The sequence below is a fragment of the Bufo gargarizans genome, chromosome 1 (genome assembly GCF_014858855.1).
Source record: "Bufo gargarizans isolate SCDJY-AF-19 chromosome 1, ASM1485885v1, whole genome shotgun sequence".
Taxonomy (NCBI): Eukaryota; Metazoa; Chordata; class Amphibia; order Anura; family Bufonidae; genus Bufo; species Bufo gargarizans.
The window spans coordinates 657,843,478-657,861,622 of record NC_058080.1 but is presented as its reverse complement, the minus strand read 5'-3'; the positions used below and the strand labels follow the sequence as shown (position 1 = coordinate 657,861,622).

General features: G+C 48.6%; 1 protein-coding gene across 1 annotated transcript in view; it reads left to right on the top strand.

The window, feature by feature from the left end:
• The first annotated feature begins 514 nt into the window (after positions 1 to 514).
• The window catches only part of LOC122924696 (survival motor neuron protein 1-like), a 31,025-nt gene continuing 13,394 nt past the window's right edge, over positions 515 to 18,145 (top strand). The window contains exons 1-3 of the mRNA XM_044276042.1: positions 515 to 642; positions 14,344 to 14,415; positions 15,305 to 15,433. Of these exons, the coding sequence (XP_044131977.1) occupies positions 589 to 642; positions 14,344 to 14,415; positions 15,305 to 15,433 (255 nt within the window). The 5' untranslated portion in view covers positions 515 to 588. The remainder of the gene's footprint in view (positions 643 to 14,343; positions 14,416 to 15,304; positions 15,434 to 18,145) is intronic.

Sequence of the window (18,145 nt, the reverse complement as noted above, 5' to 3'; positions counted from 1 at the left end):
GACTGCCATTATAAAAATTGTTGCGCAACATTGGTGCAACAAAATGTTGTGCGCCAAATGTCGTGTAGACGTAGCCTAAAGGACGCGTCCTTCCTTAATATCTACACTCGTGGATTTGCTGCGGTTTCCTAAGAGGAAATCCATGTATGAACACACCCTAATACATCTGCAACGTAGGTCTGTCTGCCAAAGGGAAAGTAGCTGCTCGTTGGCGGCTTGGCTCAGGCTCATAGGGTGGGTTCTCAAGGGGGTGATGCTCTCCCCCATGACATTCTGGCCCTATTTGACATACAGGCAGGCAGTGTCCTGAAGAGACCACCCGTATTCTGCAGAAGAGAGACGTATCAGTAATAATTCTAGCACTCGTCTATTGGGCAGTATAAACCCTGTGCTTCTTGTCACTGCAGCATCCTGCTGTGTAATACATATACATATCACTCAGTATACTGAAGGGTGATGCGCGCAGAGCTTCCAGCAGAGGGCGCTGAGCAGGAATCGCCTCAGATGCTGCAGCCACAGCTCACTGGTGGTGACGAAGGACGGAAAGCCTAGTGGGTCAGTCCGTGACTGTGTACAGACGGCGTGCATATGGCAGGGCTGGAGGAAAGTGCGGAGATATTGTTCAGGCGTGGAGCTGGTCAGGTAAGTGGAAGTGTAGACTGAGCGGCCAGATACTTACCTCAGAGCCGGGTGGTGGCACAGCGGACTGCTTACAGCAGTGTTCCTCACCTCCAGTCCTCAGGGCCCACCTACCGCTCATGGTTTGAGGATATCCCACAGAATGAATACCTGTGGTAAGTCCTGATGCACTGACACTAATTATAACTGAGGGAATCCTGAAAACCTGACCGGCAGGAGGCGCTGAGGACTGGAGCTGAGGAACACCGGCTGCCTGACATGCTGTAGTCAGCTCAGAGGGAGCTAGTCAGTAGGAAGTCTTTGGGACTTGCTGCGATTTGTAGTTCTCAACATAGCTAAACCATGGCTTCCAATAGCTTTCCTCTATAAGAACTTCACCAAGTAGTCATTTACCATGTAAAGTATAGTGGCCATTTATGGTAATGGATGACGACTAGAGATGAGCGAACTTCTGTTTTAAGTTCGGCGTCTAAAGTTCGGGTTTGGATTAGCGGAGAATCCCGATCTGGATCCGGATATGGATTCCGACTTCCGTTGTGGTCCGTGGTAGCGGAATCAATAATCGGCCATTATTGATTCCGCTACCACGGACCACAACGGAAGTCGGAATCCATATCCGGATCCAGATCGGGATTCTCCGCTAACCGGAAGCCGAACTTTAGACGCCGAACTTAAAACAGAAGTTCGCTCATCACTAATGACGACTGTCGAAAAATGTTAATTTAAAATCCATAGAAGAAAATCCCATTGGTAATAATGCAGATTTCACATGGGTTTCGATGCATATTTTGCATGTAAATACCGTTGTGTGTACACTGTACCTTCAGACCGCTGTCACGCTAACATAAGGGCTCCGTGCCCGTGCTGGGGACCACATACGGCGGTTCCGCAATACATGGGTCATCAGCCGTGTGCATTCCGCATCCATTCACTTGAATGGGTCTGCAAATCCGGAGTTACGGAACCCCACAGAGTGCTTCTGTGGTGTTCCGTGCCGCAAAAAGATGGAACTTGTTCTAGAATGTATTGGATAACACTGACATAATGCTGTCAGTGTTATACAGTACATTCCAGACCTCTAAGGGTTACATATCACCATAAATCAGTATAGTTCTATGCGACCCTGTTAATGCTGGAAAGGCAGAACAGGTCCTCTCCCTGACACACACTGTGAGTCTGCACCTGCTCACAATCACTGATCAAATGCTGACTGTGTGAAAGTGGCTCAAAAGGGTTCTCCAGGATTTTACTATTGATGACCTATCCTCTGGAAGGGTCATCAATATCAGATTGGCGGGGGTCCGACACCCGGCATCCCCGCTGATCAGCTGGTTGAAGAGAAGGCCAAGCTCCTGCCATCGCTGCCTTGCCTTCATAGTTTACCTGCTCGCCGTCAACATCGCAGTCAGCAGTTATTACAAGAAGCCGTTCCATTCACTTCTACAGCCTGCTGTACTTCCTATGCACAGCGGATTTACAGAGAATCCATCATCTGACGGGAGCGCGCATGGTCTCTTTCTCCCTGCTAATAACAGCCCCAGTCTGCAATGTGTTTTACAGCTCCCAATACACATCCCAGACGTCGGCCCTTTGCCATGTCTATTAGGGGCTGTAAAACCGATCCCAGGCCAGTGCTGTCATTATCATATGATAATGACATACAGTGCAGTCACATTGGGGGACTGCTCCCTGCCCCTTGTTCATCCTTCCATTCCTACACAATCAATAAAAGAAGGCCGCCCACTCTACCCCCATGATTCAGAAGCCAGTGCCTGCCACGTGCCGCCAGCTAGAGAACAGTACTAGCTGTCAGCGCGCCATGCTCACCAAGTTCCTGAAAACCAGACGGAGCGGCAGACAGGAGAAGCAGTGAAGAGGAGCGGCACACATCGCTTGCTTTTTCAGTTATGTGCCTGCTGCCTTCGACCCTCTGGCCCATGCCTGCAAATAAGTTTGGGGGCATGAGGAGGAGGTATATTTACAGAGGCTGGGTGTATGTATATGTATATATATATATATTATAATATAATTTTTTTATTAATTAGGGCTGAAACGATTACTCGAATTAATCGATTAACTTGACACAAAAGAATCCTCCAATCGATGATTCGTTTGTGCCATGTGACCACAGAGTGTGAGTGAAGAGCTTGCTATTACTCATGCTCTGTGGTCAACCGCCTGCTCGCACAACGCTGCACTGGATCCTGACATTGTCAGGACATTTTAGTTTAGGAGCTGATGGCAGTGTGGTGGGGGGGGGGGGGGAGCTGATGGCAGTGTGGTGGGGGGGGGGAGCTGATGGCAGTGTGGTGGGGGGGGGGGGGAGCTGATGGCAGTGTGGTGGGGGGGGGGGGAGCTGATGGCAGTGTGGTGGGGGGGGGGGGAGCTGATGGCAGTGTGGTGGGGGGGGGGAGCTGATGGCAGTGTGGTGTGGGGGGTGGTACGCTGATGGTCAGTGTGGATTGGGGGGAGCTGATGGCAGTGTTGGGGGTGGTGGGGGGGGGAGATGCTTGCAGTGTGGGTGTGGTGGGGGGGGGGGAAGCTTGATGGCAGTGTGGTGGGGGGGGGGAGCTGATGGCAGTGTGGTGGGGGGGGAGCTGATGGCAGTGGGGTGGGGGGGGGAAGCTGATGCAGTGTGGGTGGGTGGGGGGAGAGCTGATGGCAGTGTGGGTGGGGGGGGGAGGAGCTGATGGCCAGTGTGGTGGGGGGGGGGGGGAGCTGATGGCAGTGTGGTGGGGGGGTGGGAGCTGATGGCAGTGTGGGTGAGGGGGGGGGGGAGCTGATGGCCGTGTGGTGGGGGGGGTGAGCTGATGGCAGTGTGGTGGGGGGGGGGGGGAGTCTAGATGGTCAGTGTAGGGTGGGGGGGGGGGAGCTGATGGCAGTAGTGGTGGGGGGGGGGAGGCTGATGGCAGTCGTGTGGGGGGGGGGGGACGCTGATGGCAGTGGGGGGGGGGGGGGAGCTGATGGCAGTGTGGGTGGGGGGGGGGAGCTGATGGCAGTGTGGGGGGGGGGGGAGCTGATGGCAGTGTGGGGGGGGGGGGAGCTGATGGCAGTGTGGGGGGGGGGGGGAGCTGATGGCAGTGTGGTGGGGGGGGGGAGCTGATGGCAGTGTGGTGGGGGGGGGGGAGCTGATGGCAGTGTGGTGGGGGGGGGGAGCTGATGGCAGTGTGGTGGGGGGGGGGGAGCTGATGGCAGTGTGGGGGGGGGGGGGAGCTGATGGCAGTGTGGTGGGGGGGGGGAGCTGATGGCAGTGTGGTGGGGGGGGGAGCTGATGGCAGTGTGGTGGGGGGGGGAGCTGATGGCAGTGTGGTGGGGGGGGGGAGCTGATGGCAGTGTGGTGGGGGGGGGGGAGTGATGGCAGTGTGGTGGGGGGGGAGCTGATGGCAGTGTGGTGGGGGGGGGGAGCTGATGGCAGTGTGGGGGGGGGGGGGAGCTGATGGCAGTGTGGTGGGGGGGGGAGCTGATGGCAGTGTGGTGGGGGGGGGGGAGCTGATGGCAGTGTGGTGGGGGGGGGGAGCTGATGGCAGTGTGGTGGGGGGGGGGAGCTGATGGCAGTGTGGTGGGGGGGAGCTGATGGCAGTGTGGTGGGGGGGAGCTGATGGCAGTGTGGTGGGGGGGGGGAGCTGGTGGTGGTGGGGGGGGGAGCTGATGGCAGTGTGGTGGGGGGGGGGGGAGCTGGTGGTGGTGGGGGGGGGGAGCTGATGGCAGTGTGGTGGGGGGGGAGCTGATGGCAGTGTGGTGGGGGGGGGGGAGCTGGTGGTGGTGGGGGGGGGGGGGAGCTGATGGCAGTGTGGTGGGGGGGGGGAGCTGGTGGTGGTGGGGGGGGGGGAGCTGGTGGTGGTGGGGGGGGGGAGCTGATGGTGGTGGGGGGGGGGAGCTGATGGTGGTGGGGGGGGGGAGCTGATGGTGGTGGGGGGGGGGAGCTGATGGCAGGGTGGTGGGGGGGGGGAGCTGATGGCAGTGTGGTGGGGGGGGGGAGCTGATGGCAGTGTGGTGGGGAGCTGATGGCAGTGTGGTGGGGAGCTGATGGCAGTGTGTGTGGAGGGGGGGGGAGCTGATGGCAGTGTGTGTGGAGGGGGGGGGAGCTGATGGCAGTGTGTGTGGAGGGGGGGGAGCTGATGGCAGTGTGTGTGGAGGGGGGGGAGCTGATGGCAGTGTGTGTGGAGGGGGGGGAGCTGATGGCAGTGTGTGTGGAGGGGGGGGGGGAGGGGGAGCTGGATGGCAGTGTGTGTGGAGGGGGGGGGGGAGCTGATGGCAGTGTGTGTGGGGGGGGGGGAGCTGATGGCACTTGGGCTTATCGCACAGGGGGGGTCTGATGAGTTTTTATAAAGGAAAACAGTCTATTAATTCATTTTTTCTTATTAGATTAATCGGTAGAATACTCTATTTCTAAAATATATATATATATATATATATATATATATATATATATACACATATACACACAGAGCTGGGGGTATACAGCTTGGCCACATGGTGCCCACTACACACACAACTCTGCCACATGGTGTCCACTACACACACAGCACTATTAGATGCTTCCCACTGCACACACAGATTTGCTACATTGTGCCCATTGACACACGCCTCTGCCGCACGGTGCCCACTGTACACACACGGCTCTGCCGCACGGTGCCCACTGTACACACACGGCTCTGCCGCACGGTGCCCACTGCTGTACATAGCATTGTGTGTCGTCACACTATATTAATCTGTGTGGGACAAGTGACCGCTCACTGTGCGGACTGCACACAATACTGGTGCCGGTAGTGAGAGCTGTCAGTAATGAGATCTATATCCTGCTTATAACGCCATGGTTCTGACTGTGGATCGCTGGACTAACATTACCAGCAGAAATATCTATTGCAAGCATGTCAAACTCAAAGGCTAACATGGGCCAAAAAAACTAAATTTAAGTTTGTGGGCCGCATAAAAAAAAAAACGCCTGGCCGTGCGGAGGCGTGCGGATCCGTCCAGACTTACAATGGAAGTCAATGGGGACGGATCCGTTTGAAGATGACACAATATGGCTCAATCTTCAAACGGATCCGTCCCCCATTGACTTTCAATGTAAAAGTCTGGACGGATCCGTTCAGGCTACTTTCACAGTTAGAATTTTTTTTACAATATAATGCAGACGGATCCGTTCTGAACAGATCCACCGTCTGCATTATATGAGCGGATCCGTCTCAGACGGATCCGCTCTGAACGCAAGTGTGAACGTAGCCTTAGGGGCGAGAACCTGGGATCTTTCATCCCTTGTCCTATTCAGCTCTATCAGGGTGAATAGGACTTCACACTGTCCCTGCTGCTCTGTGCCTTGTGCACACAGCATCAGGGATGTTACCATGGCAACCAGGGCTTCTGTAGCGTCCTGGCTGCCATGGTAACTGATCGGAGCCCCAGGCTTACACAGCTGGGGCTCCGATCAGAAGCTGCCACTGCACCACCAATGAGGGGAGAGGTCCCTGTGGCCACTGCCACCAATGATTTCAATACTGGGGGGGTTGAGAGGGGCTGGCGCACTGTGCCACCAATGATTTTAATGGGATGGGGGGGGGTTGAGGGGGGGGCACACTGCACCACCAATGATAAATTACCCCTTTATACAGGAGGCGGGTACTGGCAGATCAGCAGTTAACCCCTCAGGTGCGGCACCTAAGGGGTTAACTGCCTCTGATCGCAGCTCCCTGTCAGGGGCAGGGTGTCGGCAATGCGATTCTGCTGCCGGCACCCGCCTCCTGTATTGTGTTAAACTTCTTTCACTATCAGGCCACACAGAGCGGCGCCCAGCGATGTCTCAGCACTCACCATTAGTCCTGGGCACCGCTCGTTCGACTGCAGTTCTCTATTACTGTCTCCTGCTCCACATGCTGTGAGGGCAGCGCAGGGAGAAGGAACGCCCACTAGTGAAGCTGATGTCTCCCCCCATCGCTCCGATAGTAAGCAGCATGTGGAGCAGGAGAGGAGACAGTAATGGGGCACTGCGGGCGAACGGAGCGGCGCCCAGGACTAATGGTGAGTGCTGGGCGCCGCTCTGTGTGGAAATAGTCCAATCATTGGTGGCGCAGTGCGCCCCCCCCCCCCCCTTTATTCTCATTGGTGGCGCAGTGCGCCCGCCCCTCCTCCCCCCCTCTATTCTCATTGGTGGCGCAGTGCGCCCCCCCCCCCCCCCCCCCAAACGAATTTGGAAAGCACACAGAGTGCTGTCTGCATCTTTTGCGGCCCCATCGAAGTGAATTTTATTATGTGCTGCATTACAGTAAGATATGGGGTTATTGATTTTTAGTGCACAAAGGTGTCCATAGCCTTTAAAGCAGGGCTGTGGAGTCGGTAGATAAATACTCAGACTCCTCAGTTTTTGGTACTTCCGACTCCTCTGTATTTAATATGCAAATGTATTGTATACATTCCTTGAAGGAAAGAGAGGCAACATACGGCTGTTCCACCAAGTTCTTCTAAGCTCTTATAGCAGAGAGGTAGTTGGGCAGAAGCTGTTGCCTTCTCCTTTGTGTGCTGATCTTCTGCTGAAGATAGGGCAGTGGGAGGATCTCGCCCGCGTGATCATCAATCTACTGAGGGCAACAGCCTCAAAAGTCTCACTGGGCAAGCGCCGAGCCCAGTGACGTAATCTGAGCGCTGTTGCCTTAGGAGCTTGATGATCGTGCAGGCGGTACTGCGCCTGCGCAAGATTTCTGGTGGCCGACAGGAAGAACAACGGAGCATTTCTTGAAGGTAGAAGATGACGTGGCGAGGGGGCGGAACCGCTTGCCAGGGCTGTGGGAGGTTATTTCAGGATCAGGAGGCGTTCTTGGGCTTCAAATTAAGGCGGGCTGGGCACTGCAGGGAGGCGTCACTGGGCTCCAGAGCGGGGAAAAAACGCCCCTCTGGGCACCTTGGAGCTTCATTAGCATATCAGAAAAATATCTGACAAAACGACAAAACAAAATAAAGTAGGAAGACCACTGCAGGAAATAAGGTACTTTATTGAACATGGCAATGGTGATAGCTTAAAATGCTAAAATCAGGTGACAGATTCCCTTTAATTATAACTTTTTGTGAATTGGGACATTTAACCCCTTAAGGACTTGGGGCGTACCGGTACGCCCTGTTTCCCGAGTCCTTACGGCGGGGGTTAATAGGAACAGGATGCCAGCTGAAATCATTCAGCGGCCATCCTGTCACAACGCCGACAGGATGCCGACCTTCGGTTTGCGGCTTTTACCTTATCCGGCGGGCAGGGGCGGTGCCATCGGGTCCCCATGCGGCTGTGGGGGGGACCCGATGGCATAGAAGGCAGTGCGATGTCTAAGGAAGGCATCGCGCATCGAGCCCCGGAAGCTGTATGAGTAAAACACACAGTATTACTCATACAGCCAATGCATTCCAATACAGATGTATTGGAATGCATTGTAAAGGATTAGACCCCTAAAAGTTCAAGTCCCAAAGTAGAACGAAAAATAAAGTTTTCTACCCCAAAAAATTTAGTTTCAAGTAAAAATAAACAAAAACATCATTTTCCCCAAATAAAGTTAAAAAAAAAAAAATAGGGGGGGGGGGGGGGGGGAGTATACATATTTGGTATCACCGCGTCCGTATCGACCGGCTCTATAAACATATCACATGACCTAACCACTCAGATAAACATCGTAAAAAAAAAAAAAACTGTGCTAAATAAACATCACTAAAAGTACAACAGCAAGCGATCAAAAAGGAGTTTGCCCACCAAAATAGCACCAATCTAACAGTCACCTCATCCTGCAAAAAATGAGCCCCTACCTGAGACAATCGCCCGAAAAAAGAAAAAAAAACTATAGCTCAGAATATGGAGACACTAAAACATAATTTTTTATTTTTTTTATTTTTTTTCAAAAAAAAGCTGTTATCGTATAAAACTTACATAAATAAAAAAAAGTATACATATTTGGTATCGCCGTGTTTGTATCGACCGGCTCTATAAAAATATCACATGACCTTACCCCTCAGACGAACACCGTAAAAAAATTTAAATAAAAACTGTGCTAAATAAACAATTTTTTTGTCACCTTACATCACAGAAAGTGTAATAGCAAGCGATCAAAAAGTCACACGCACCCCAAAATAGTGCCAATAAAAGCATCATCTCATCCCGCAAAAATCATACCCTACCCAAGTTAATCGCCCAAAAACGGAAAAAATTATGGCTCTGACTAAACATGATTTTATTTTGCTTCAAAAAAGAAATCATTGTGTAAAACTTGCATAAATAAAAAAAAAAAGGATACATATTAGGTATCGCCGCATCCGTGACAACCTGGTCTATAAAAATTTCACATGCTCTAACCTGTCAGATGAATGTTATAAATAATAAAAACGGTGCCAAAACAGCTATTTTTTGTTACCTTGCCTCACAAAAAGTGTAATATAGAGCTACAAAAATCATATGTACCCTAAACTAGTACAAACAATACTGCCACCCTATCCCGTAGTTTCTAAAATGGGGTCACTTTATTGGAGTTTCTACTCTAGGGGTGCATCAGGGGGTCTTCAAATGGGACATGGTGTAAAAAAAAAAAAAAAAACAGTCCAGCAAAATCTGCCTTCCAAAAACCGTATGGCATTCCTTTCCTTCTGCGCCCTGCCGTGCGCCCGTACAGCAGTTTACGACCACATATGGGGTGTTTCTGTAAACTACAGAATCAGGGCCATAAATTTGGAAAAAATTATTAAAATGGAAAATCTGCCAAAAAAGTGAAATTTTGAATTTGTATCTCTATTTTCCATTAACTCTTGTGGAACACCAAAACTGATTTTACAAACTTTGTTAACCCTTTAGAATACGTTGAGGGGTGTAGTTTATAGAATGGGGTCATTTTTGGGTAGTTTCTATTATGTAAGCCTCGCAAAGTGACTTCAGACCTGAACTGGTCCCTAAAAATTGGGTTTTTGAAAATTTCTGAAATATTTCAAGATTTGCTTCTAAGCGTTCTAACATCCCCAAAAAAATGTGACGAAAAAACAATCTCAGAATGGCCTGGATAAGTCAAAGCGTTTTAAAGTTATCAGCACTTAAAGTGACACTGGTCAGATTTGCAAAAAGTCCTTAAGGTGAAATAGGACTGAGTCCTTAAGGGGTTAAACTTGCATTTTTTTATTTCTTTTTATTCCAATTCATCCAGTTCATTTTTGCTGACTCCAGGTACCCAAAATTGCCTCCGACTCCACAGCCCTGCTTTAAAGTGTTTTTTTTGCTGGACTCTGCAGGATAGAAAAGTGTAGTTGTTGACTGTGGGACAAATGCATGATGTGGACAGCTCCATACTCGTGCCATCATAAGTGCCTGAACCCTGAATGGAAGCGCTGAACCTCAGTGTGGACAGAGCCCAAATGGCCCTTTACATGGACTATGCAGGCAATTATCAGGGACTAACAGATTGTTCCTGATAATTGCCTGATTCTGAGTGGAGGTAACATTCAGGAATCCTACTACTACTGCGATCACTTGTCTCCATACATTTGCTCATTCATTAGGTGATCATTGGCAACTCTATAGAGGGCAATTATCGTGACTGAGCCTTCTTACAATTCCTTTTTCTGATAATTAGTCCTATTTGTTATGTTTAAATGCAGGAATTTCCTAATTGCTTATTTCTGCTCAATATACAACAAATCGGCCACAACTTTAAAACCACGGACAGGTGAACGGAATAACATTGATGAGAGGTCACATCTATGAAACAGCAGGGAATTTGGACAGACACAAGTAGCAAGTCTGACAAAGACCAAAGTGTGAAGTGTAGACATCTCAGGCCCCTTTCACACGGGCGAGTTTTCCACGCGGGTGCATTGCGTGAGGTGAACACATTGCACCCGCACTGAATCCATTCACTTTAATGGGGCTGTTCAGGTGAGCTGTGATTTTCACGCATCACTTGTGCGTTGCGTGAAAATCGCAGCATGTTCTATATTCTGCGTTTTTTCATGCAACGCAGGCCCTATAGAAAAGAATGGGTCTACGTGAAAATCGAAAGCATCGGCAAGCAAGTGTGGATGCAATGCGATTTTCACGCATGGTTGCTAGGAATTGATGTAAGTAAATTGATAAAAGTCAATTTACTGTATTATTTTACCTTATAACATGGTTATAAGGGAAATAAAATAGCATTCTTAATACAGAATGCTTATTAAAATGTGGCTTTAGAGTAGGGATCGACCGATTATCGGATTTACCGATATTATCGGCCGATATTCAGGATTTTGAACGTTATCGGTATCGGCATTTATTTTGCCGATATTCCGATAACGTCCTGGGAACACAGATCGCGCTGCTGACAGCGCTCTCCGTGTTCCCTCAGCAGCAGCACAGGGGAGAAGGAGCAGTGTCTCCTCCCCCTGTGCTGCTGCTGCCGCTCCAGCCAATGAAAGTACAGGGGACAGGAGGAGGGGAGGAGCTATGGCCACTGCTCCACCAATGAAGCTTAATCTCACATTAATTCATATACAGGAGGCGGGAGCTGCAGGATCACATAGCCGGCTCCCGGCCTCTATGAGCTGTAGCTGCGATCTGCGGTAGTTAACTCCTCAGGTGCCGCGGATCGCAGCTACAGCTCATAGAGGCCGGGAGCCGGCTATGTGATCCTGCAGCCAGCTCCCGCCTCCTGTATATGAATAAATTAGAGATTAAGCTTCATTGGTGGCGCAGTGCGCCCCCCCCAAGCCCCCCAGTATCAGACATTGGTGGCGCAGTGCGCCCCCCCCCCCCAAGCCCCCCAGTATCAGACATTGGTGGCGCAGTGCGCCCCCCCTCCCCCCCAATATTAGGCATTGGTGGCGCAGTGCGCCTCCCCCCCCCCCCCCCAAGCCCCCCCCAGTATTAAGCTTTGGTGGCGCAGTGCGCCCCCCCCTCCCCCCAGTCGCAGTGCGCCCCCCACACAGGATTCCCTCTCCCCTGCTCCTCCGATCGGAGCCCCAGCAGTGTAATGCTGGGGCTCCGATCGGTTACCGTGGCAGCCAGGACGCTATTGAAGCCCTGGCTGCCATGATAAGCTCCATGCTGCTCTGTGAACAAAGCACAGAGCAGCAGGGACAGTGTGAGCTCCTATTCACCCTGATAGATCTCTATCAGGGTGAATAGGACAAGGGTTCTAGTCCCTAAGGGGGCTAAAAGTTAGTTAAAAAAAAAAAAAAAAAGTAATAAAAACACCAAAATATTAAATATAAATGAAAAAGAAAGATTTACAAAAAAAAAATACACATTAACAATAAACATTAATTTTCAGCAGATTTGTGGGAATTTTAATTTTTTTTTCAAAAATGAAAATTCCCAGAATATCGGTATAAATTATCGGCTATCGGCCTGAAAGTTCACAAATTATCGGTATCGGCCCTAAAAAATCAATATCGGTCGATCCCTACTTTAGAGGTTAAAAAATAAAAATTAACTCTTCTCATCCTTTTGTTCGCGCAGCCGGCATTTCTTCTTCTTTCAGGACCTGCAAAAGGACCTTTGATGTAAGGCTACTTTCACACTTGCGTTCGGGGCTCCGCTTGTGAGTTCCGTTTGAAGGCTTTCACAAGCGGCCCCGAACGGATCCGTCCAGCCCTAATGCATTCTGAGTGGATGCGGATCCACTCAGAATGCATCAGTCTGGCACCGTCTGTCCTCCGCTCCGCTCAGCAGGCGGAGACCTGAACGCTGCTTGCAGCGTTCGGGTGTCCGCCTGGCCGTGCGAAGGCAAACGGATCCGTCCAGAGTTACATTGGAAGTCAATGGGGACGGATCCGTTCGAAGGTGACACGATATGGTGCCTTTTTCAAACGGATCCGCCCCCCATTGACTTTCAATGTAAAGTCTGGACGGATCCGTCTGAATACAAATTGTACTTAGACTTTTTTAGTGAAATATATAGCAAACTGTTCCGTCTGAACGGATACCATCGTTTGCATTATAGGAGCCGATCCGTCTGTACAAATACCAGATGGATCCACTCCGAACGCAAGTGTGAAAGTAGTGTAATCGGTCTCACCACATGGTGAGCGCGGTGATGTCAGCGCAGGTCCTGCTGAATGAAGATAGAAAATCTTTCATTCAGCAGGACCTGCGCGGACGTCAACACGCTCACAACGTGGTGAGCGCGATTACATCATCAAAGGTCCTTTTGCAGGTCCTGAAACAAGACTATCCCGGCTGCACGAACAAGAGGATAAGGTGAGTTATTTTTTATTTTTTTTTACCCCCTCAAGCCACATTTTAGTAAGCATTCTCTATTAAGAATGCTATTATTTTCCCTTTATAACCATGTTATAAGGTAAAATAATACAATTAATAGAAAACCTTACCCGAACTTCTGTGAAGAAGTCCTGGTTCGGGAACCACATTCAGTTTTTTCTCACGCCTGTGCAAAACACATTGCACTCGCGCAGAAAAAACTGAACATCGGAACGCAAACGCAATCAAAACTGACTGCAATTGCGTGCCTACTCGCGCGGGGTTCCCGCAATGCACACGCGACGCCTCCGGAGCAAATCCGGGACGCTGTGTGAAAGAGGCCTCCCCAGATCTTGATCAAGCATCGATGGGATGTACTTTCACATTAGTGTTTTTTGCGGATCCGTCATGGATCGGCAAAAAACTGCTTCCGTTACCGTAATACAACCGCATGCATCCGTCATGAACGGATCTGGTTGTATTATGTCTTCTATAGCCATGACGGATCCATCTTAAACACCATTGAAAGTCAATGGCGGACGGATCTGTTTTCTATTGTGTCAAAAACGCTTGCAGTGTCCGCGATGGGCGCGCAACCAAACCGAACGGAATGCATTTTGGTGCATTCCGTTTCGGTCAGTTTTGTCCCCGTTGACAATGAATTGGGACAAAACTGAAGCGTTTTCTTCTGCTATTGAGAACCTATAAAGGATCACAATAGTGGAATTTAAAATGCTAATGTGAAAGTAGTCTTATGGTACTTTCACACTTGTGTTGTTGGATTCCGGCAGGCAGTTCCTTTGACTGTGTCATCTGGAAAACCGGATCCGGTATTTATTTTTTTCGCATTTTTAAAGGTCTGCGCATGCTGCAGTATTTTCTCCGGCCAAATATCGTAAGAGGGACTTTACTGATGCTTCCTGAACGGATTGCTCTCTATTCACAATGCATTAGGCTAAAACGGAAGTTTTTCTCTGGTATTGAGCCCCGAGGATGGAACTCAATACTGGAAAACTCAAGTGTGAAAGTACCCGAGGTCCTAGTGCCCTACTTACATTACATAAAAAATCTGCTAGTAACATTGAGCTGTATTGTCGATACGAGGGGGCAGTATCAGGCAGGTGGTTGACTTGTTGTGGCTGATCAGTGGATAAGTGGATATGCCATTAAAAACTCTCTGGGGGGTCATTTATTAAGACCGAGGTTTTAGCTGCCGTTTCTTTATAACCCCTTGTGCTGGCAGTAGATCTGCCCAAATTTTGTAGAGGTGCTGGATCCACCACCGGTGTAAATGTAAGCCGGCTTCCTTGTTGGCTTAAATTAAGACCATTATCTATGCCTAAAACAGGCGTAGAAATTGATAAATGACGCAGGCCTGTCTCCGCCTACGCAATCTGCGACAGATATACGCCACAAAACTGGTGTATATCACTTAGTAAATGACTCTCTTTGTGCATATTTCTCAATTCTATATTTTTTCATATAAGCATTTTCACTTTTTTTACTTTTCTTAATAGAGTGATGATTCTGATCTCTGGGATGATACAGCGTTGATCAAGGCTTATGACAGGGCAGTGTCATCGTTCAAGGTTTGTGTTGTGCTTATTATGTTTAAAGAGGTTTTCCAGGACTCGGATATTGATGACCTCTCCTGAGGATTAGTGTCCCATGGGTAGGGACTTGACACCCGGCAGCCAGGCTTATTAATTGTTGGGCGAGGACTGCGGCCTCTTCATGGGCACCCATCAGTCACATGGCCATTATACCGGTCAGTCCTATTCAGCTGTGTTATACAAAGAGGGTGCAACAGCAGCCCCTGCAAATAGCTAATCGGTGGGGGTATCGGGAGTCTGATCTTCACCTATAAGATATTGATGACCTATCCTGAGGATGAATCATCAGTATTTGAGTCGCAGAGAGCCCCCTTTGAAGAGTAATTGTATATGTGTTGCTTTAGGTAGAGCATATGTAAATATAAGAGAATCTGTACCATATGCATAACGCATCACTGTCACATTTTATTACACAATAAAATGTAATGTGGTCTTTTTTGCCATATGTATTGTTGGCTATTTCTTTTCTTTTGTTAAAGGGGTTGTCCAGCCAACATTTTTATGTTTTTTTTTTGTTTTTTTTTAAGTTTCAGAATGGCATAGCAACAAAAAAAAATTAAAAAATAAACGGTACTCACTGATCCCTCTGTTCCACTAAGTTGACATTTCCAGCATGTTAAGAGGGAACAGAAAGCAGAGACCAGGGGAGACTTGGTAAGTGTCAGAACAGGAGTGGTGGGGATCGGTGATGGGATTATAACATTCTGACCCCCCTTTTTTTTATAAAAAAAAATAAAAATTATTATTATTCAGACAACCCCTTTTAAAGAGTAGCAATGCTAGTAAATAGACTATATGAAGCCCGCAATATGGCAGCAACACGGTGTGTAACAAGAATGTATGGTGATGTATACTGTACCTTCAGAAAGCCCTGAAGAATGGAGGCGACTGTCCTATGGAGCCCGAGTCACCAGAGCCAAAAAACAAAACGAAAAGGAAAAATAACAAGAAAAACCGGAGCCGGAAGAAAACCAACTCTGCTCCTGTGAAGAAGGTAGTGCGGTTATACTCATATTTCTATACATTAACAGTATGTTTGCTGGTATATTATCAAATATTCTAAACCATCTAACTCCTGATCATATAGGTATGTGTTTGATCACAGAGAGCTGACATTAGCAATGCGCAAATCTGGAAATCTGCTTTGGGGGCACCCATGGCATTTTGGATCAACGTGCACGGTGTGTGTCAAGTGTGGAATAGATAGGAGGTTGAGCTGAAAATCCAAATACATAGACACCGCAGTGTTTCAGACTAAAAAAAATACGTAGTAGCCATTGGCTCCTGAACTGAAAAATTTAGGAGCCAAATTCAATTTTTAGTCGCTAAATCGAAACCTAAAAAAAAAGTATTGTGATACTCAATACCACGCAAAAAAAAAAGTGACAAAAAAATGGCAAATTGTATGGTTTTTATTTATTTGTTACTGCGCTTACCGCATAGGAGATATTTTTTTATAATTTAATAGTTTGGACTTTTCGGACGCAGTGCTATGTAATATGTTTTATTTATTGTTTATATATTTTATATGTTAAATTGGGAAAGGGGGGATTTAAACTTAATATTTTAGGGTACTATTACACTAGCATTTTTCATTTCCGGCATAGCGTTTCGTCCTAGGGGCTCTATACCGGAAAAGAACTGATCAGGCATATCCCCATGCATTCTGAATGGAGAGCAATCCGTTCAGGATGCATCAGGATGTCTTCAGTTCAGTCATTTTGACTGATCAGGCAAAAGATAAAACCGTAGCATGCTACAGTTTTATCTCCGGTGAAAAAAACTGAAGACTTGCCCGAATGCCAGATCCGGCATTCAAAATACCGGAATTCCGGATCCGTCCTTTGGTAAAAATGTAAAAAAAGATACAAGACGGATCCGTCTGTCCGCATGACAAGCGGAGAGACTGATCCGTCCTTGCAATGCATTTGTGAGATGGATCCGCATCCGGATGCGTCTCACAAATGCTTTCAGTCACATCCAGATCGGCGGATCAGGCAGGCAGTTCTGGCGACGGAACTGCTTGCCGGATCACACTGCCGCAAGCTTGAAAGTAGCCTTAGTGGGTTTTTTTTTTTTTTTTTACTTACTATTAGCCCCCTTAGGGGCTGGAACCCTTGTCCTATTCACCCTTAGGCCCCTTTCACATGGGCGAGATTTCTGCAATGCGTGAGGTGAACACATTGAACCCGCACTGAATCCGGACCCATTCATTTTTATGGGGTTGTGCACATGAGCTGTGATTTTCACGCATCACTTGTACGTTGCGTGAAAAACGCAGCCTGCTCTACGTTTTTCACGCCCTGCAGGCCCCATAGAAGTTAATGAGGCTGCATGAAAATCGCAAGCATCCACAAGCAAGTGAGGATGCGGTGTGATTTTTCACGCATGGTTGCTAGGATGAAAGTCTATTCACTGTATTATTTTCCCTTATAACATGGGTATAAGGGAAAATAATAGCATTCTTTAATACAGAATGCTTAGTAGAAGGTCAATTGAGGGATAAAAAATATTTCAATTGATCGCGTAGCTGCCGGTCTCCTGCTCTTTCTTCAGGACCTGTCAAAGGACCTGTGGTGACATAACTGTGTTCATCACATGGTACATCATATGATCTATCACCATGGTAATGGACCATGTGATGAGCTCAGTGACGTCACCACAGGTCCTGAAGAAATAACAGGAGACCGGCAGCTGCGCGATCAATTAGAGGAGGTGAGTTAATTTATTTTCTATTTTTTAACCCTCATTGGCACTGCGCCACCAATGTTTATTATACTGGGGTGTTGGGGGGGGGGGGGCGCACTGCGCCACCAATGAAGATAACTGACCTGTTAATACAAATAATAGGAGGCAGGTGCCGGAATCAAATAGCCGGCACCCGACCTCTGACAGGGAGCTGCGTTCCGCTGCAGTTAACCCCCTCAGGTACCGCAGCTGAAGGGTCAACTGCGGCTGATCGCAGCTCCCTGTCATAGAGGTCGGGCACCCGCCTCCTGTATTTGTATTAACAGGTCAGTTATCTTCATTGGTGGCGCAGTGGCCACAGCCCCTTCTGCTCCAGTCTCTCTTCTTATTGGCGGCAGCACAGGGGGGAGGGAGAGACTCCTCCACTGAGCTGTCAAGAAGAACATCGGCGGCGGGGCAGAGAACTATCAGCTCCTGTGCCCCGCCGATGTATTCAGAGCTGCGGCGGCGGGTCTAGTTGCAAATGAAAAAAGTCTTGTTGCCATTTGTAAATTCTAAATAGCATGTGCCGGATCCTCATCCTAAAGATCGTGCTGAGGATCCGGCACATGTTCTGTGGCTCAAAGATAAAAAAAACAGTGCTGTTCCTTTGGCATGTTAAGCTTGAGGCAATTGGCCGTTTTTAGGGTAAATTCTTCCTAGTCTAGTATGGAAATGTTATATATATATATATAATATATTTTTTAAAGTTTTTAGATGAAGAATTTAAAGGGAGATGTCATCGATATCATATCAGCAGAGGTCCGACTCCTGACAACCCTGCTGATCAGCTGTTTGAAGGGATTGCAGTGTTTGTGTGAGCCTTAATTCCTCTTCAGCATTTACCTGCGCAACATCTACTTTGCAGTGAATGGGATGAGCAGCGGTAATTACACTGTGCCGATGCTGCAAAGGAGACGACACACAGGTAAACTTTGAAGAGGAAGTAGGATTCACACGAGCGCCATGACCCCTTCAA